Source organism: Coloeus monedula (genome assembly GCF_965178545.1).
Source record: "Coloeus monedula genome assembly, chromosome: 4".
NCBI lineage: Eukaryota > Metazoa > Chordata > Aves > Passeriformes > Corvidae > Coloeus > Coloeus monedula.
The window spans coordinates 36992617-37014174 of NC_138784.1; the positions used below are offsets into that span (position 1 = coordinate 36992617).

General features: G+C 35.1%; 2 protein-coding genes across 2 annotated transcripts in view; both read right to left on the reverse strand.

The window, feature by feature from the left end:
• Nucleotides 1-2663, reverse strand: part of PTPRQ (protein tyrosine phosphatase receptor type Q) — a gene marked incomplete at both ends in the record, with an annotated part of 125963 nt that extends 123300 nt beyond the window's left edge. The window contains one exon of the mRNA XM_082280024.1: nt 2616-2663. Within this exon, the coding sequence (XP_082136150.1) occupies nt 2616-2663 (48 nt within the window). The remainder of the gene's footprint in view (nt 1-2615) is intronic.
• Nucleotides 2664-9072: 6409 nt separating this feature from the next.
• Nucleotides 9073-21558, reverse strand: part of OTOGL (otogelin like) — a gene marked incomplete at its 3' end in the record, with an annotated part of 89755 nt that continues 77269 nt past the window's right edge. Inside the window, exons 50-59 of the mRNA XM_082280353.1 lie at nt 21302-21406; nt 21173-21213; nt 20157-20220; nt 19012-19190; nt 18555-18659; nt 17625-17744; nt 15977-16022; nt 14045-14116; nt 11787-11866; nt 9073-9273 (exon numbers count right to left, since the gene is read on the reverse strand). Coding sequence (XP_082136479.1) covers nt 9073-9273; nt 11787-11866; nt 14045-14116; nt 15977-16022; nt 17625-17744; nt 18555-18659; nt 19012-19190; nt 20157-20220; nt 21173-21213; nt 21302-21406 — 1013 coding nt within the window. The remainder of the gene's footprint in view (nt 9274-11786; nt 11867-14044; nt 14117-15976; nt 16023-17624; nt 17745-18554; nt 18660-19011; nt 19191-20156; nt 20221-21172; nt 21214-21301; nt 21407-21558) is intronic.

Below are 21558 nucleotides of genomic sequence, written 5' to 3' on the forward strand. Positions count from 1 at the left end.
AAACCTGTCATTCTTTTATATTAGAAACAATGTCAGAGATTTCACTTGCAATGTTCACACTGCAACCACAGTTACAGGCAGTCAGGAGCTGGAGGTCTCAGTCCTATTCTGATGTTACATGTTAAAAACTTTAGCGGCATCACTTTCAAAATTTTCAAATATTTCAGAATAGTAAACAACCACTTTCAAGAGGTAAAGAAATAACTTATAAACACCTCCCTAGCAATCTAATTTACCCTGGCAATGCAAGTTTCATCCAGCACTTCAGCTTCTTGCAGAAGTGAACTCATTCTAGACACAAGTATCCTGCATTTTTGACACTACCTTTTTGATAATTTTACCTGCCTTCAAAGGACCTTGGCTTAACATTTCAGAGAAGCATGTGTTGCAGCGGGGATTACTGCAACAAGTATATTTCAAACCAGGAGTCCCGTGGAAACGAAGTATATATGGACAGATTCGTGGTAGATGTTTCAGAGATGTTTATTTCTCCAGCCGCATGGCCGGGGCTCAGCTCAGGAACTCCCCGGTCTCGGGAGCCGAGGGTCCTTGGCCACACCAGGGAACCCAAACCAACCAGTGGGGGATGAGACTGACCAGGGGCAGGGAGACCCCGTGTCTCCTCCCCAGGGCCCATCTCCCAGGCTCCATGGCAGGGGAGGGACCCCAACAAGCATGTTCCTTCTCTGAGTTTCATTTTGAACCAGAAACTTATGGGCTGCTTCAATCTAATTTAAGATAAACATCTAACATTCAAAGAAATTGGTGCATGTGATGCCCATCCCTATCACAAAACATTTATAAAAGACTGCAGTTCTGTCTTCTGTGTTCCATTTTTGCTTTCTTAATGAATTGAGATGACAAGTAAATGCCATCTTTAGCAATGAACTTAAAATCTAGTTCAGAAAACTAAACCAAAATAAAAATCAAGTACAACCCCCTAGGACACTAAAGTAAAAGTTAGGAGTTTTATTATTGTATTACTTTGTGTTGTCCTGTAAAGCAATCAACCTTGCACAAAAAATGCCCAAACCAAACCAACATCATAAAAAGCAAAAACACTCAGCTGTGTAATTTTTTTAAGTACAACTTACTCTGGAATTCAGTTTGGCTTAACATAACTTCGTTTAACTAATGAATAGCTAACATAACTATAAATCTATCAATATCTCAGTGTTCAGAGTTTAGATTATACATTGTGAAGTATAAAGTTTGTAAAGTTTATAAAGTCTTTAAACTCTATAAATCCTTTACAAGAGGGTATATACCACCTCTGGGATGAACTGACACAATGAACTTATAATACTGATGGCATACACAGAAGTGTTTAAGGAATATTTTTCCAGGAAAATTAGCAGATTTTTAATTCAGTATATTGGGTGTATAGCCAGCTTGCATTCCCTGAAAATACAATCTGTCTAGCCCAGACAATCCAAAGGGTAGGAAAATCTAATTTTAAAGATAAAAAATATATACTTGACAATAATTCAATTAACCATTTTTAATAATTTTCCAGCACCAGCAATTGTGTGCCATTTTACTATACATAAATACATCCTACTTACACCTAAAAAACAAAAACTGCATTTTCAAGTGTACACAGAAATTTTTCCATACTTTTACCTAATGAGAGGGATTTAGAACGTTCCCCTTTTTTGCCAGGACCTTGCCATCACTTTTTAGGCCCTTATCTAAAGAATGCAGCAATTTAAAAAGTAAAGCCAAAATTATTACATTGACCAAAGAGACCTAAGGCTCAAATCTGTCTTCAGGCTAGCTACACAGGAGGCAGGAGACCTAAACAATAAACACTTATGTTGAGAAGCAGTTGATAGCAGAAGTCAATAAGACTCAAGTAGGGTTCTTAGTCTGGAAACGAGGCACTTGAGGGGAAATACAGCAGAGGCCTATAACATTTTAAGTAGCCAAAAGTGTGCAGAGATTGATTTTCATTTTTTCTTCAAGTACAAGCACTGTGATGGATGAAACACAGCTGGTATGCTTCAGATTTGAAGAGGGAAAAAAGGCAGTTCTTCACAAAGTAAGTAGTTTATCTGACAAAGCTCAAAATGAGTACTAAAAGTTTCAAGGGGTGCCAGAGGAGGCCCATTCATGTTCACAAAATTTCAAGTTCATAGAAGAGAACTACAGTGAAGCTCACAAATTGCAAAGTAAATACACACCCATCTCAAGAAGTTCTTAAGCTGACAATGGTGGAAAACTGACATAGTACAGGTAATTTTCACATGCTATTCTTACAGTCATCCCCAAGGGTCTGCTTTTTGCCACTGTCAGAGGTATGACAATGAACTCATTAAAGCTTTTAATTCACACCATCCTGTCTAAAAGGTGACTTAAAGATGCTGGGATATTTTACTTCTTCTGGGAAACAACATTAAACCCAAAGCAGCAGGCAATAAAGCATATTAAAAGATCTCAAAAGAGCTTCCAACTATTTAAATAGAAGGAAGACTGAGAATGCTCAGAAGTGCTAAATGAGAGCTCCCTGTGACTGCTAGAATGGGAAAAAAACCCAGTCCAAATCAAAAATCATCAATTTTCAACATTCACTTTGTCTAGTTATCCACCCCCAAAAAACAGAGTATTTTTCTTACCTCAAATAAATATTTAAATAAAAGCAGAAGCAGAATTGGTTGATCCATAGAGAAAGAAATGTTATAGTCGCAGTACCTCTTAAGTGCTTGTATCACCACAGCTTCAAAGCAAAATCATGTCAGAATATCCTAAGGAGGGAAAAACTAATACACTCATTTATACTTCACATGGATACAGAGGCAGCCAATTGTGCACCCGAGATGTGTGTCTTCGCTCTGGCCCTGCCTCTTCCCAAGCCTCATATCAAGTTTCCTGAGATCCTTTAATTTCAGTGAACTGTGGATGTGCCTGTTGTGCACTAGTCATATAAAGACCCCTCAGAGTAAAAAATGTTTTTTAGTTTTTATGTGATTACCAGATCAAAATTCATTGCAATCAGTGCTACTTCTTACTTATTTTGCTTCAGACTCTGGTTGTTTTCCACATTACACATTTCTATCCAGGTGTTCCGTGATCAGTGTACAAAATGTGCCTTTAAACACATTTCTGCAGAAGTACTAAGCACAGCTACAGAACCATTGGTATGTCCTGTGACCTTACAGAGGTCCCACACAAAGTCACCAGTATAAGCATTTATAAATAAAGAATATACAAGAATTAATAGCAGTAATTCATAACTGATCTATTTCTTAAGGGCTGCTGAACAAGAACTTGTCTCAGAAAAAATATGTTGTGTGACATCCATCTTTGGACAGATCTGAAGCAGCAATTTGAGTTGAACTTACCTCAATATATTTCCCAGTACTTTAACCATTCCCAATTAATCTTTTTAATAGAAAATTAGTTTCCCACTGTGTTCTTTTAAATTAAATCCATTTAATAAGCTGATAAAATTTTTTACTGATTGTAGAATAAATAAAGATCAGTGCCATAGTATACGTGTACCATAAAAATGAGTAATAATATATAGTTTGCATTCTCTTAGGTGCTATCATCACATCATGCTTCTCTCTTGAGACAGTATCTTGTTTTTCAGTGGGTTGTTCCTAATTTTTATTAAAATCTGTATCCCATTGAACTGTGAATCGTGAAATAAGGAATAAATTTTTCAACTAAAGCTTTATTTAGAACTTGTACTAAACAAGAAAGGCTTACTCTCACCAGGAATACAATATTTTGAAGCTTTCATGTTATCCAGACTTGAAGACACACATAGTAAATCAAAAGCTGCTGCAGTGAAATCCCTCATCTCAAAACACTGAGTCAATCCCCCTGTCAGAGCAGCAGAGCACAGGGGTGTAATCACCTGAACGCCATTTTAGCTATTAATGACAAAAGTAAGCTACTGCCTATTCAGCTGTTTTGCAAAGCAAACATGCTCAATTTTTTTCCAGAGCAATTTGTAGTCATCAGGTACAAAGGGATACTTTACTAACAAAGTGATTTTCAAGACACCAGCAGGAGCTCTCTCTGTGTTAATGCCAATAAATTACATGTGCATGGCACATTCCACCTTAATCAAAAGAACACTCCCCCAAAACATAACCACATTCCTTTTATTCAGCATTTCTAATGATTAAGTCTTAACATCATTCACTATTGGTTTTCTCCAGAATGTGACATCAGTACAGAAGCAGCTCTTCAAGCTCCCCCATACAAAAACTACTCATAAAACTAGAAAATACATGTATAAGATGTTTTTTTCAGACCATCTCCCTGAAGCAAGATTCTTAAATCTCTGATCTTAGGGAATCAGTTACAGTGATTTCAGTAGATATAGGACCACCTAATTGGTGCATATCTAGAATTATTTTTCCAAATAGACAAAAATTCCAGTAGTTAAGTGATCAGTATGTGGCTGCCAAGATCCAGTCGATGTATCTTATTTGCTAAAGTTCATTGTCTTTCAGTTCTGAATATACCTTTCCTCCCTAAACTGTGGCAACCTGTTAATGGATAGACAATTTTTAAAGTTTTCTTATTCTATAGGTGGCTTGCACATTACACCTGGCATTTAAAGAAAGATTAGACAAAATTTAGTACACAGTGTAGGCACACACTCTCTCGACCATAACCTTTTCTCAATAAAACCCTTTTTTTCTCTTGCATTAAAGTGCTGAAGTCTACCCCTCAAAAGAGTTTTTACTTACATGTTGTGAATGTTTTTAGAAAATGTATTTCCCAGAATAGTTGGGAGCGTGTAACTGTACAAATTTTCTGCTAATGTTCTAGCCTTCATGCTTTGTCCTCCATGGTGGTTATATTGCAATGGTTACGTGTGACAACTCATTTATGTTTTGTCCCCTGTACTAGAACACACGCCTATGAGGTTTTTCCTTTGGACATACACCTGTACATGATTACAGTAGCAGCAGCATCTCATGGTAACATCTAGAAAAGGTTTTGATGAGACAGAACTTAAAAAAATTAGTTCAAGTCAATGTTTGCCATTGTCACAGTATTCCTGAGTGTTATCTACATGTTTATTTGGCAGTAAGTTTTACACAAAGGTGAATCTCTGTAGTATTTGGAGATTGGATTTGTCCTTTAAATTCTTATAAAAGGTGAGATGGAAGAAAAAGAGATGGAAAGAATTATACAGAACTAATGCATAATAATAAAAGAAAATAATTATAAAAAAAATTACAGGTGCTGTAAGATGAGTTTATCAGCAGTGCAGAAGATCAACAGAAAAAAAAAAAAAGTGTCAGTAAAATAGTGTGAAAGAGGGGGGAAAAGAGTCACATCTGAAACAGAATTTTGTCATTGCTGAAACACTCTGAACAGCAGAGTGACGATGTATAACCCCAGACTGGGTTCTTATAAATGCCTCTGCCTCTCAGTATACTATGTGGCTTGGAACTGGGTTCAAACACCCACCTTCAGGCCTGATGCTACCCTAAAGTTTCACCAATACACAGGTGCATGTATTTGAGAAGAGCTCTGCCTGCAATGTGGAAATAAATCACGCAAATGAATTACATTTTACTTTTTATTTTTAGTATACAGCTTTGGCTAGCTAAAAATGGGAATGTTAGCTGCCTGTATAGCTATACTCAGATTTTATTGATGAAAACACACAGTAAGTGGCTTATACCTAATATTAAAAGCTGTGCTTCAAATTCTAATTGTATATATTGGGGCTAGAGTTGGTCTTAACAAATTATCTGGTAAAAAGGCAGTGGAATAATAAAAGTCAAATGTAAATAACATGGCAAAGACTTACCATTTTTTAGAAGCATAGTCAGGTACAATCTGATTCTGAGTACAGAGATATTTTTATGTTAATCCCTAAAATATTTGCATAGTTTTATGGCTAATACTTTATATCGAGCAATATCTTTTGGAAGCTTAGGTAGGAGAAGAGAACAGTGGAAATGTAGGAATGAAGGGCCAGTGGAAGCAGTTAAAAATGGGAGAAATGACAAGGCATGGCAGGACTGCAGCACGAGGCATCCACACCATCGTGCACAGTTCCTCGCATTTTTCAGTGACAGTGTGGGAGTTTCAGAAGCATGCCTTCCCAGCTTTTTTTTTAGGGGAGTAGACATTATTCTAGTCTTAGTTTCAAGAGGGTAGAAGGGAGGGAACTCTGTGGGTATTAAAGCTCTTTTAGTCAATAATAAACAGACTAATTAATTTTGGCATTTAACGAAATAAGGTTTGAGTTGGATCAGCTTTCCAAAGCAGCTCACAAGACAACTGTGTGGTCAGAGTTACACAAAATTTGAGGATAGGGATTGAGGCAGGAATGCAGAGTTGAAGACACATGAGAAAGCCAAGACAGAACCATAAACTGCATATACATTAATATTTAAGTTGCAGACAGAGGAAATGTGTGGAGTAGAAAGAACAGTGCTGCCACACTGCAGGTTCATTAAAACCTCTCTGGTGCAAGGCCTGCAAGGGCTAGTTCACATTGTATAAAACACATCACATTCTGCCAGTGTCACCTTCCTGGAGCTAAAAGGGCTGAGTGGCCTGTGCAGGAAATGGTTCATGGGTTTTAATAGATGTCTGCTTTCTGACAAGGCCAAAGCAGTCCGAGTTTGAAGTTTAATTGTAAAATGAAAGACAATCTTAGAGCCATCCAATCCAGCTCCACTGAAGATGTAAGGTTTTGCTGTAGGCTTCAGGAAGAATCCTGACACAGTTCCTTCTGATTGTTGCATTTAAAAAAGAAAGTTGTCTAAGTGGGACAAAAATAGTTTAATACCGTTTATCTTATTACAGGTTGTCATGAAGTTTTAAACATAACTTCTTTTACAATTTCCAGGTTTTCCTAAGGTTTTGCATTAGCATACATCTTAGTGGCAAAGCTTAATTAATTGCATCAACACTGATTTATTATCACTATGCACAATAAGTTTATTAAATTCTTTTCAATTACAAACATAGCTCTAAATTTTAGAAAAGCACAGGGCTTATAAAAGGCCACAGCTGTTCAATGAAAATGCTTGATGATTATATGGAAAAATGCTATATTTTGAGAGTTTCTTTTCTATCAAATGCTAAATTCATTAAGTAGATTTGGGCCAAAGTCTCTTAATGCAAATATAGGATACCAACCTCTATCTCAAAAAACAAAAGTACGTATTTTTCTTTTAGAAGTTGTCCTTTAATTTGCTGTACGAGTCCATAAACATTACAGCTGTGACTGTGATTTATCTTCTATTTCTTGCCTGCATTAAGTTTCTGTACACAAATACTGACAGCAGTATCAGAGACTGTTTTGGTTCTAGGCCCTGGTATATAATACAACTTGAAATTTCTGCCTTACAAATCATAAAAACAGGCAGATGAAGCATTTGCTTTCTCGAAGTTTTATTTTGATCTCTAGTTGATCACTATTTCTTTATAATGGTTAAATATTTTGCTGATATTTTAAAATTATTCTTATTTAATTTTTAAACCAAGTCACTATTTTTAATGATATGGATGAGTAGATGAGTCTTGTTAGTAATGAAAGATTTCTCTGTATAAGCTATTTTTCTTTATAAGCCATCAAACTGAATGTAGCAAACAATTTAAGATTTGTCACACAAAGAAGCAAAATAGCCTTGGATTTTAAGGCTATTTTGCTACATATTGCTCATATTTCATTGTAATAACCCTTGTGATAATCCAAGCTTTTTGTAATTAAATGATGACAGCTTGAAATTACAACTGTTTGTCAGGTTTTCAAACTTTTAGACAAGAATTTTAATTCTGAGTCAATTAAAAGGAAAATTGATAAGGAAAATACTGTCATAACTTTAATAATTTTCATTTCATTTCATTCATTTCATTCATAAATTTCATTTCATTAAAAAATTTTCATTCATAAAGCAAAGTAATCTTCTAAAAACAAGCTTAAATTTGTATCCTTTATTTTTAAAAGCAGGTTATGTAGTATGTTTAATAAAAGGGAGATTATACTCACTTCAGGGTGTTGAATCATCTTGTTACATCTTGATTGAGCATGAATAACTCACCTAAGCCCCTCAAAACATTTATTTTACTTGATTTTTTTTTCCCTGGACTCAAAAATTATGATTCCTAAATTCAGTCAATAGTCTAAATATCTATATTTAAAAAAAATAAAACATACATTGAACACAAATCTTCAGACTGGAAAAAAAAGACAAAACCCATTATGAATATTCAAAATGTGCAGTATCCTGGGTTTTTAAAATAAATATATATACATATAATCTTATTCTATACCTAGCAGAGAGCCAATTTCTTTTCTGTGAAAAGTGAAAAAATGCATATAAAATGGAAACCTTCACAGCAGAAATGGCTTTCAGATATTTTTAAGGCACAAAAGCTATAACTCCTCAGCCTTTGCCGATTCATGCTTCATATTTATAATATACATAAAAATTAAATACATGTCTAAAGTTTCAAGATATTATGATTCTGCTATATACTCTGGAGATTTCCTACAAGTACTTACAGATAACAGTCATGTTGTTTCTCAGTGACTTACAGTGTAAGCAGAATCCATCACTGCCAACAGCTTAACAGACAAAAGATAGATTTTTGAGCAAGATGAAAAATGTTACAGTTGAACCCACTGTTTTTTAAACAAATTAATTCAGTCATTCCCAAATCCTAATATGCTTCTTTCCCATTTAAACATGGGAGTGGTGACAGTTTTCAACTGGAGACCTCTAAGTAAATGAACCACTAAGAAATTCTCAACTTTGATAGGTAGCCACAATTCAAACCTTTAAAACACTGGAAATACAGATATTAACCAGCTTTTTTCACCACCTCAACAGAAAACCACTGAGTAGAAGTAAATGATGGATAAACTACACCTTGTTCAAAAGGATTTATGTTTTTCTTTCTGTACTTGCCAATATTTTCAAAGACAATTTGAAGAACAACAAACATTATCTTTGCTAAATTTGGGGAAAGTGACATTATAAAGCATAACTGATGCCTTTTTTATTTCCCTACAGAATACTATAGCCATCCATGATCAAAAAACTGTGTCTGGTGAAAGCTAAATCATGTCCACAGCAATGTTCAGTTCCACTGGCATGAGCAGTCTATAGGCTCTTGAATGACGTACATAATTTCAGTGCCATTTCCTGAGCAGCGCAATGGCACAGTCAGGACTCGTGTTCCCACTTCTCGACAACATTTACAGAATCTTAGATGGCTGTCAATATTGACATTGAAAATTGTTGCAGACGGGCATTTTCCATCACAAGAAGCCACGTTTATCTAAGAGTAAAATAAAAGAAAATAAGAATAAGAATAAAAATTCGGTATCTCAATTTTTTAAATAAAAAGATTACATTTCAAACTTCTTTGTGATTAAAACCCATTTTTACATTTGAAAAGGACTTTGGTCTTAAAAATTATTTTATCTTCTAAAATTCATGCATTCTAAGCTTAGCCACATTTTAAAATATTTTTTTTTTAATTAAACTTTTCTTGATTGTTTAATCACATGTTTTGTTTCAACCTTATGCTATGGATACCAAAACTGAATCCCCAGTTTACAAATTAATAACTTTGAAACAGCACAGTTGAATCCGTGTCCTTTTCATGTTCAGTGATAAAAAGTTAAATTCTTCTATGTAAAATGAAGGGAAGTTTATCTTTCTCCTTGAAGGTTCAAGAGGAAAAGCATATCAGTGAAAAACCTTTTCCCTTTTTTGTTTTACTGTTTGTGTCTGAGGGCTGTGTTATCACTCAGAGAAATATATCCAAAAAGTAGATGCAGTAACAAACCAGCTGGAGCACATACTAGTTAGAAAATTATTTGTGCTCTAGGCTTCAGCAGAGCAAAGATTTCACTCACTGTTACATTATGTGAAGAATTTTCTTAGCTGATACATTGACAGAAAAAAAATTACACTTTTTAACTAAACTTAAGCAGAGTTGAAATGGTGGGAAATCAAGGCTGGCTATTCTATGTCTAGTTCTCTTCATGACAGACTTAAATCTGATTTCTTATGCAGGGGGGGCGTATGAACGTTGCTTTGAGCCACTCCCTTCCAAGCCTGTGATTAAATATGCCATACCCATACAAGTTAGACCAAAAGATTACTCTTATAACTGAAATTTCCTGAGATTTGACAGGAGTAAAAAAAGATTTTGTTGTCCGCTTTAATAGTCTCAGTTATTAATTAATTAAATATAATCATGCTCGGCCCTATCCAAGGTTTGACAGCAGTAATCTGGCCAAGAACAAATATGTAGTTCCCAGCCAGTCACAGCTGATACCACCATTTCATGGGCCAAATCAAGATCGAAAAAGAGCACCAGTGGGGGAGCTGGAGAGAAAAGGAAGGGGAGCTAAGGGTATGAGGACATGAAAATCTGGAGGTACTTCTGTGTGAAGGGTAAGGGAATCTGGACTGTGTGAAGGATGTGCAGCCATCAAGGAAAACATGAACAAGGAGATACTGGGAAAAGGGGGCTGTAATACAGACAGAGATGGGATGGTGGTAGGTCTTTTTGGAAGGTCAGTAGAGAGGGAAGAAAAGATAAAATGTTTACAATAGAAAGTCATAAAAAGGAAGGCTTCATCTGTTGCGCCATTCAAGAGCTGACTTGGCCAACATTCTTGTTGCTCCTCTGTGAATGCCTTAGTTCTGCAGCAATGTAGAACTGCAGCAATGTAGGCCGCAGCTGCGCAGAGCACTCTCTCCACGACTGCAGCACTGATTCCTAAGAGACACTAGAATGAGTTTGTTTCCACTCCCTATCCATTTGCCTAAATGCCGCAGCTCTTAGCCTTTTTGTCTGTGGGAGAGCAGAGATCTTCACAGAACTGGATGAAAGGGCAAGGATCTTTTCACCTAGCTTAAAAAACCTGTGAGTTTTGACTAAGTCTTTCATTTTAATACTCTTTATTTAGTTAATACCATGTCCTTATTTTGTCATATTGCTGTCTCAGCCTAGGTTGTTAAAGTAACTGTGAAGCTCTCCAGACTCTTCTCTCAACTATGGAAAATTACTCCAATTTCATCTATATATTTATACTCCCTCATTATCAACCCTTCTAAAACTAAATAAATACACCATACACTCCTACTATTAAAATTTGAACATGTCACTGTTGACCTTCTATCAGGATGACTTTTAACATGTGATGACATTTTGCCTCTTCCCTAATGACTGCTTAGGAACTTCAACAGAATCTTGCGAGAGGCCTTTTAGAAGTTTTCAGATACTTTGTCAATTGCTTCTCTTTTAAGTGCTACATGAGAAGCACATTTGCTGCTCAGAAATTTCCCGGCGTCTGTAGATGGGGCTACACCAAAGCTGAGAAATAAGATGTCTTAAGCAGACCCATAAATAAATGGGATCATGAATTTATGATATGGAAACCTATATTATGTGAGGGAGAAGCCACGAGCATAAACGTCTTCAAAGAGGAATGTGGCAGTGTTCCATCACATTTTAAGTTGAAACATTTCTACTCCTCTTTTAGAGCAGGATATTATTTCAGCTAAAGAATTCAGTGCCTTCATTAGTTAAAGTAATTATGGTCTGTAATTTTCATTTGAAGCCAGATGTTTCTCCAGGTAGGAGGGCTCAGTCTCTCAGTAATAGAAATAGCTAGTTTTACTCCATTTATGAGTAGGATAACATTCCTAGGGCCAAGAGTCTGCTTTTGAGAAGAAAGCAGCATTTTTTGTTGCTTGTTGTTAGTTATAACCGACTTCTTAATACTTGGTTTGCCAAGCCATAGGCCCAGCATTGAACAGCTCTTTTATGCTTACCGGGCTCTGACTTATACAGTCATTTTTTCTTATGGTTGTCCTGATTGTCATTTTCTGGCAAATCCTTTCTTCCTTTTTGCCTGATAAAATACAAAAAATGCATACTGAATCAATACATCTTCTGTATTGTACTTCCTTCTTTAAAAAGTAAAAATATAAACATAATTTACATAATTATACTTTGTTTTCATTAATGTACACACACAAACTATTACTTCCATAATTTTCTTTTAAAATCCAATATATTAATAAAGAGTTCCTGTGCAGTATTATCTATTTTAGCTGGCACATATGAGCATCAAGTGGCCCAAATAAGCTATACAAATTTTTAAAATATTAAACAATGAATATGTTTTTACATTGCACGTATGGCAAGAGAAATATATGCAATTAGAAAAGAAAATGTCTTTAGTAATTTTGAATAGTATTAGAATTAATTCTGTTTAATTGGGAATTTCTAATGCAAATGGGATTTTGATCCTGACTTTTATAAAATTTTCAGAACTTAACATTTGAGAAGGTGAAGCTGTGAATGTGATTCCAACCTTCATGATATTTTTCATGATTAAAAATTAAGTGTAATTATATTATTTTAATATATTTTTGAGAAGGATGTCTTTCAAAGCTTCTTTGAGGACATGCATTTATTTGCTAAATATGGAACATTTTTTATCACTAGATCTGAAGCATGTAGCACATAAAGTCAGCATACAGATCTAGGATGAGGGAAATACTGAATTTTTATGTTCAGTCTTGGAGATATAGATAGGAGGGGTTTTTTTTTAATTTGAAAAATAAAGCTGTACAGTGAAAAGCCATTTTTTAACATGGTAAAAGTCATAATATAATACTGAAACAATAAACATAATTTTTCATGCTTCACTCTGTTTCAGACCATTATTATTATCTGTGTAACAGCAGTTATTTAGATCTCCTGATTCACTACCCACACTACCCACCAAAATGATCTGTTAGTTGTGCTGTGCAACCATTCTGGACATACAGCATATAAAATAATAAGCACTATTCAGTAGTTTCTTGACCTTCCTTCATGGCTGAGTGTACAAAAAAACAACAACTCTTCTGTTCCCCAAAAACTTGAGAGCACTTTTATAAGATAAATGATCTCTGAGTAACCAAGATATTCTGCAACCACTGCTCCATTGAGTGCTGAAAAATTAGGTTGCCTGCAGAGTACAGCTATATTTTAACCTGTGCATTGAAGAATCAAACAAAATTATGTTACTGAATTAGCAGATCTCTGTATGAGCAAAGCTGTTAGACTATAACATTTCTCTTTTCTTTCCTCAGAAACACTTAAAAAAATTCTGTGATATTTTCATCTGAAAGTGTTTGCCAGCTTGAGTATGTATAGACAGTGCAATCTTTGTAGTGCTGCAAGTTATATAGAGATATAAATCTAACATTTCAGCATATAAAGTGCTGATGTCTTAGGAAAGCTCTGCTGCTACACTTTTCTCTCTCCAACCTTGAACTGTAAAAAGGAACTGCATTCAATATCAGATGTGCTTTGTTTACTCACTCCTTATTTGAGTAAGGAATTTCTGTGACCTACCTATCCTAAAAAGCAAAGAATGATGAGTGTATTGCAACAGTTCTGTAACAATCTGTAATTTCTGGTATAAAAAGTTTATCTTGCCATGGGGTTGTATTTGTATGTGTTGTGGCCCCCTCCCCACCCCTGCCCTCAGTATTTCCTTAACTTTGTAAAACATATTACTTGTGACAAAGAAGAAATACAGTCACCCCGAGATAACAGCATAAATCCATGTCTGCAAAGGTGAGACCAGACAGTAACACACACTCTTGCTCTATTTTAAGGGAAAAAGATTTCCATCATTAAATTTAGAGACCTGGGATCAGATTCAGAATCTCTTGGTAAGAATATTCAGAATTATGATTTTTTTAAAGTAACATTTCTTATTAAAACTACCCTGTATATTAAGTTCATGTGACAAAACCAATTTCAACAATGAGCAGGAGGAATAACCATCAGCAGCATATGCCATAAATGGATGAACCTAATTCTGACAGGTGCTGAGTAGTGAATCTTAATCAGGCTTTAGAAAACCACTGATGTGGGAGGCCAACAGAGGATCAGCATCTCTCAGTAGCAGGCCCAGAACCATTAACTGCATGGTAACATTTAATGATGGTGACAGCTATGACACATATATCAAGCAGTGCTTACATTATTATCAAAAAAAGAAGAGAAAATACATTATTAAAAATAATACCTGGTTCACAATTAATATTATCAGTAGGCACTACTGGACTAATGGCAAAGGGTAATAGACCCAATCCAGAACCTGCCAGAATCATTAGGAATAGAAGATGCTCATGAAATAAAAACATTTCTGTATAAATGACACTTCATTAATTCTTACACTGCCAACTGAAATTTTTCTTTTAGCAAAAAATTATGAGCTGTCCTGTTAGTCTTCTACAATTTAGAAACTCTGCAGCTGCTTCAAGTCTCACTAAAGATGGCCTACACTTTATTACCCTCCTGGTTATCACAAAACTGGAATGCTTACTTTTAAACCAAACTTTTGGAATTAGTCTCTCTATGGCAAGGTAAGAATTAAATGTATCCACTCACTTTGCATGCATTAAATCAAGCTCTTTCAGAAAAGTTATTTGTTCCCATTAAAATCCCAATGTGTTGCAAGCTCTATTTATAAGTACTCAACTGCTTCACCACAGGGCACATGCTTTTAGTTAAAAACAAAACAAAATAAAAATAAAATAGCATATAATTGTATGAATGATATCTGGGGGTTTTAGCAGCCACCTCAGCAAGTATTTCTGAAGTATAACAATGCCTTTCCTGAGGCCACAGAATATGGCCAAAATTATAAATCTTCCTGGTCCGCAGAGAACCAGCAGTCAATAATTTTTAAGACTAATTTTCTAAATAACACCAAGCTAATTTTTTTTTTTTGGAGGGGCAGATTTAAGTATTTTTCCACTCAGTTTATCTCATGAGAGAAAGACTATTGATTAGTAGGATTTTAGTACAATTCCAGTGTGTTACTTCTCTGGTGATTGTCATAAAAAAATAGATTCTGTTGTATTAAAATACCTTTTGTTTTCCATGTTTTGGTTACAATGGAACAACAATATTTGCAGTTCACTTTCTAAGACTCGCATAGCTTGGAATCTTGGTGTTGTTCTGTGTTTTATAAATATCACTACTTCTGCTTATTTCTCCAAATTATATTCAATACATTGCATTTCAGTTTTATATAATAACTGTGCAATATATGGTTATAAGTCTGTGACTTGCTATTCAATAATATTAAGCAAAAGTTTGTATACAAAAGTTCCAAAGACTAATTTGCTTTTACTCTAATGTTGAACACAAAAAAGGCCAAAAAAGAGGGTTAAAATTTTCTGTAATATTGAACATGTCCTTGCTCTACACAATTAGTTTTACAAAACAGTGTTTTATTTATATATATATACATAATTATATACTTAGATAATAAAAATTTTTCTAGTCAAAACTGCAGAGAAAACCAGTTTTTTCTCAATCAGTTTTTTAAATTGCATAAATTATGAAAATTTTATGTCAGCTTGAGTCACATTTCATCATACTTTAAAGTTACAAACTCAGAAAATGTGAATGTATTCCCAGATATTAAAAGCTGATTTTTTATAAGCACTACTATCATCAATATTACTGTAATTTTTCCTCATTTCAGATTTAAGAAAGATTTTGGGCCTAGAAAAAACATATTAGGGATACAGAATAAATTGCTAAGTTTGAAGATGTATCGCAAAATGTCATTGAATCAGGAATCAATTTTAAGAGGAAATATTTTTGTCTTTTCAGGTGAAGATCTTACAGGAGCTATTTTAGAGCCAACTTAATGATAAAGAGAATGTTTTCAGTGTTTTAATTGAGACAACTTTTAATCTTCCATGGGTTATATTTGGAGAGATTTGGTTATACTCCAGAACAATAATGTTAAAAATCACAAAGTCAGCAGCCAAATGAAGCAAGGCCTTTTAATAAGAGTAGTTAGGTAACTACAACAATTTTATGTGATTTGTAGGGGGAACTGCATGCTTTTTCACTCTTTATGTCCCAGCAACTGAGGTTAAAAAATAAGCCCTCCAAAACCAAAGCCAAACTAGCACATATTGCAGCCTTCATGACTTACAGGTCTTGCAGCAGCCATCATTATACGTCTGCACAATTCCTCCATTCTAGGAAAATAAAAGAAGAATATAGCAAAAAAGTCTGGGCCCAATGCAAAGGAAATTGTGTCTCAAGACATTCCACATTTTAAAGATGCCAAACTAATAAAAAGTAGTGTCACTGAAATCGAGAGAATTACACAGATATGTATCAGCTGAAGGTTTGCTTCACAAATTCTTTACAGCCTTTGAAACTGAAAATGAACTCACTGATGACAAGTTCAGTAGTGTTCAGTTTTCATCTGATCTAGTTTCCTTTGAAAAAGTCATTTAGTTTCTATCAGCATGTTTTTTATATCATCCACTACCATCTATTTCCCCACCACAGAGATTTATTAGGATAGTTTCAAAATTTTACATGAGTAGCCCAGATCTGCATATCAAGCAGACAACAGAACATAAACAGAACTCTTAGGATAACAACAGACAAAAGACAGACATTTTTTAGCTTCTATATCTTCATGTGAGAATAAATTTTTTACCTCATTACAGAAAAATTACTGAATAAATTGTTCGAGAACTTCTTAAATGAGCACTTAAACTCAGATATTCCTGAGTTATCCTGAACTGCCTGTGAGAAAGGCTTTCTTCTCAGCTACTAGTTCAAGCATATGCTTAGCATCTCTCAAAAACAGGTCAGACTGATTCAGAAAGTTAATTTTAGGGCTCCATTCCTTAAAATCTTAACCATTATTAGTAAGGAAAGACCCTAATAGACGATGTTAGAATGGTTCCAAGGAAGAAACTCAGAATAAACTCACAGTAGTACAGGCATTAATTTTAAATAGAATACCTTCTTCAGGATTGGAAGAAATAGGAACTTTTTTAAACAAATGGAAGGAATAAGTAGGACTAGTAGCAAATGTATAATCTGTAGTCAAGGCAGCAATGGTACTTACCCTTTCTACATATATATTTATTATCATTTTTAGTTCATATTAAATATAGGATGTACTGCAAGTGCAAAAATTTTACAAGTATTATAAAGTTAGAGAATTATTAACTTAGAAGTTAAACTGCAAACAAATATACAATCTTTGTGAAGAGTACATGTACTTCAAAGCAGTTTATATGGATATGCCACCTTTACATTTTTAAATATATGATCTAGGTAAATACCCCGGATACCTTTTGTTATGTTACACAAATTTTAGTTTAAGAGACAATAAAGTTTATATATACTCTATCATCTTCCTAATCATTGCACAACTTAGGGAATTTTTAATATAGCTGACTTTTATATGCAGCATTTCTGGATTTCTTGATCTGATTTATTCACTGTCTGTGTTCTATGAACTTGGCAAAGTATTATTCCAAGTAACATATAGCAATTAGCACTTTGTATAGTGTTATGTCAAGTATGATTCCAATTCCACAATATTCTAATAGCAGTCATCAACAAAACCCAAGCCAAACTTTTACACTCCTCACAGATACTTGGTCACTCAGAAAGAAAACCAGAGTATAGGAAATGACTGCAAATTGCTCATTTACATATTTTTACTTACCACTTTTTTAATTTAAAGAAAGTATGTGAAGTTTGCATGTGTTGTGGAGTATAAGCCAAATTCCAGAGCAATTATTGTCACTTACCTTACCCAAAGTACAAACCTTTGTACACTCAGTGTCATTAAATGGGGGACAGACAACACTTGACCCCAGTACAATAGCCCCTGCAGCAGTCTTTGCACATTTGTAGTTGGTACAGTTGGAGGTCCAGGTGCTTCCTTCCTGAATATATCAAACAAAGCCACTGTCAGGAAAGCCAAACACTTCAACTTTATCTCCAACCTAAAATGTCTATAAAAGTGGTGCCCTCATGCTGTAGCATCTACTGGAGTGGAAAATCTGCTGCAGACCACCCGTAGGTGGCAAAAGGCAAAGATCATCCTCTAACTACCAGAGGCTACTCCTCCCCAGAGCCATGGCTCTAATCTCCAGCATGCTGCTGAGCATGGGTGTCCTACTGCAGGATGAAAGGACTCTGTGCCAGTTCAATAATTTCTTTTGCTCTGAAATCAATTGAAAGTATGAACGAAATCATGGCCACATCTAAATTTCTGTGTATGTGTATGCTGGGGCACACCATCAAGATCCTGAACCCCAGTGCCTCAGTTTGCACTTTTCCTTTCTGTAGTAACCAGCATGAAGAGAAAAGTGGCCCTGAGAAGAGGGGGACATAGAAGTCCTGATATAGGCTCAGAACCTCTCAACACATCTAAATCACAGTATATAATTTAGAGATAAAAATTGAACCTTGCCCTGCAGTTAAAGCATATCCAGCCTTAAGTAAATGATGACATTTGAATATCTTTGTAGAAAATATTACAAGCAATAAGATATTTACATGTGTGAAATGGCAGGTCTTTAGATAAGCACACTCATTTCCAGTCATACATCATAAACAGTCTCTAACTGTGTAACCAGCAGTAAGGAGGTATGAAGCAAGACTGACAGCATGAGTTAACTAAGAAACACCTGACAGACTCCTGTCTATTGTATCATTACAGTTATTTCCTATCTCTGTTCAGAGGCACTTACCTCATACACAATCAGTGTTCCATTCTCTGTATGAAAAGAGCAGGACACGTTTTGACACATACCACAACAAGTATGGTGGCTGAAGGAAGGAATATATACTTGATGCTGGAAAGAAAGGAAAGGAAAAAAAACAAGTACTTTTTAAACATACATTATGCAGAAATTCTTTGATTTCTGAAATTAAAAACACCAGGGAAAACAATGGATGGATGGATGGATGGATGGATGGATGGATGGATGGATGGATGGATGGACTGACAGATAGATATGTTTATATAGTCTGCTAGAAACTGCCTCTCAAAATAATCGTTTACCCACAAGATACACATCATCACTGTTAAGTTCTCAAGTTCTTGCTGAGTAAACAGGACTCGCAAAAGTCTTCACCAAAACCTTTATCCTATTTGTGCAGTTGTGCTCACAAATTGCATCATTCCTGTATTTTAAGAATACTCACAGCTTCGCATTGCTGGGAACAGTTCATCATTGTGAAATGCATGGCATTGTAGCCTGTGTTCTGATCTTTTTCTTGTAAACACTGTACAGTGTAACAAAGGTCTCCATCCAAGTACTGAATCACTGACTGTCCAGGATTCAGTACTGTGACCTCTTGGAAGATGCACACATCATCCTTCTCTAAAACCAAAAGAAATAAATGTTAGCAGAGGGAGAAAAAAAATCATGAAACAAATTAACAGAAACACTGTTAAGACAAAAGTAGGGCAAAATCCTACGCACTGCAAAAGTATTCTATCTTTTCGACTTGATTGGTTTGTGGTTTTAATTACCAAACAAGAGCAGGAGGAATGATAATTCAGTTTTAGAAAATGCTACAATTACAAAACTACCTAAAACTGATAGTGTTCGTACTATAGAAGTAAAAAAATTCTGTTGTTCTTATTTTAAAAGTATTCTAATATTTACCATTCAGCTATTCTGTGCATCACAAAATGTAGCCTTTCTGTCAATTAAACTACTATGTCTACAAATACCTGTGGGCCAGTAATCTGCTCAGGCTGTACCATAAATGTGTGCTTGGCTCTTGGAGGCAGTTTAGCCTGGGCTGCTGCCAAGACTGCAGCTTGCCTCAGCACAGTGCAGCTGAAATCTAGTCTACATGGGTAGCTGAGTGAGGGACAGGAGCAGAGCTCTGATCTTAAGACTGGCTACCTGCTCTTGTGCTGGCTGAACAGGTCAGTTGCTGTGTGTGAGATGTCATCTCATGTGTGCTTGAAAGCGGACCAGGAGCAGCTGCCCTGCTCACACTCAGCTACCATTCACAGCCTGTTTCCTATTTGCCTCTCACCAGAGAGACTGTACCTGACTCTGAAAGCATGGGCAGTTCTGCAACACTCCCACACCCTGCCAGAATAGACACAAAATGGATGGCTTAGCAGACAAACCACCACATTCAGAAAAGAGAGTATCATTGCATAACTAGATAGAGACATATCAAATTAGGATAAAAGAGCATTTACGTTTGAGAAGGTTATAATGGTCCTATTTATGCTTTCTTTGCATAAAATGGTGTGCATAAATGCATAAAAAACACCCTTTTTGCTAAAAACTGAAACACAACAATGAGGAATATGAAAAAGTTACCACAAATGTAGTGAGTGCATCCACAAGCACTGGAAACACTGCTATCTATTTTTTTAACTTCTCCCTGAGTATAAAAAGATAAAAGTTTACAAAGTCATACACAATTAAAGGTAGTGCTACATGGACAATTTTTCTCTAAAAATGTAAATTACTTTCATCACTTCCACCCCTGGTTTCATAAAACAGAAAAGCTGCAATGTACTCAAGAAACAGTAACACATTCAGAGTTATTCAGTGTATTTATCTCATCAAACAGAAAACAGCACTTCATTTTCCATAGGGGTGCATAGAATAGCAGAGTCAATAAACAGCATTTTTTCCTGAGAAATAAAGTTTTTTCAATAATAAACATATTAGCAAAAGATTGCCTCCTAAGAATTTTCTTCTGAAAGAGTGGTAAAAGCTATTTAAAAGTCCTTAATAGACTTTATGTTATGAAGTCTTCACATGAGGAACTTCAGGCATGGGATAAGGAAAATAGGGTCATTATGGTATTAATGGGAGTTTGAACATTCACTCATAATTATTTTACATCTCACAGTCCCTATTATGACAAACTACAGAGGAGCAAAATATTCATGACTTCTCACACTAGCTAAATTCAATAATGTTAAATCATTTTAATCAAAAGCATAAGTGATTAAGAAAATAACACATTTCTTCAGATGATATATATAATCATAAAGTTCATACCTCATTAATTATTTTTCAAAATGGGAATTACTTATGTAGAAAGCCTTACTAGCATACTGTTTCATGTCAACACTGACCAGGATAAAATTACAGTTTCTTTTTTTCTTTTTCCATCTTAAAACACACAAAGTGAAATTTCTCCAAGGAATGGTTAACAACACTATGCAGACACTTGTTGGAATCACATGCTTCAGCTGGGACTGGAAAGGCAATCCCACCCTGTCCCTGTTCACTCTTTACAGCCAATTGAAACAAGGAGTGTAAAAGGGAGGGGTAGGAGAGTGGAACACCATTATTAACAATATTTAAAAGACACCACTTACCAACTTACAGGTCAGCATAGTAGCATTTTCACAGCTACATTCTGAAGAGATAAAGAAAACTGTGTTAATCAATTAGCTAACTCTTAGCTTTGGTTAACAGCTGTGACTAAGGAATAAAGAAATAATTACCACAATGCCATTCTGGACAACATTGCCCAAGTATTTTTTCCTTCACAGGTGTCATGTCATCTGTACAAATCATAGGAGGCTCAGAACAAAGATTTTCATCACAAACTAAATGAGGGGAAAAGACATATGAGAATGTATTCAACTTTCCTTCATGTTTTCCAGCTAACATTACTTTTCTAAAATACATTTAGAAATTACATTTCTAAAATAACATTCTTCTATATAAATATTATTGTATTTCTTAAGCATCTGAATTA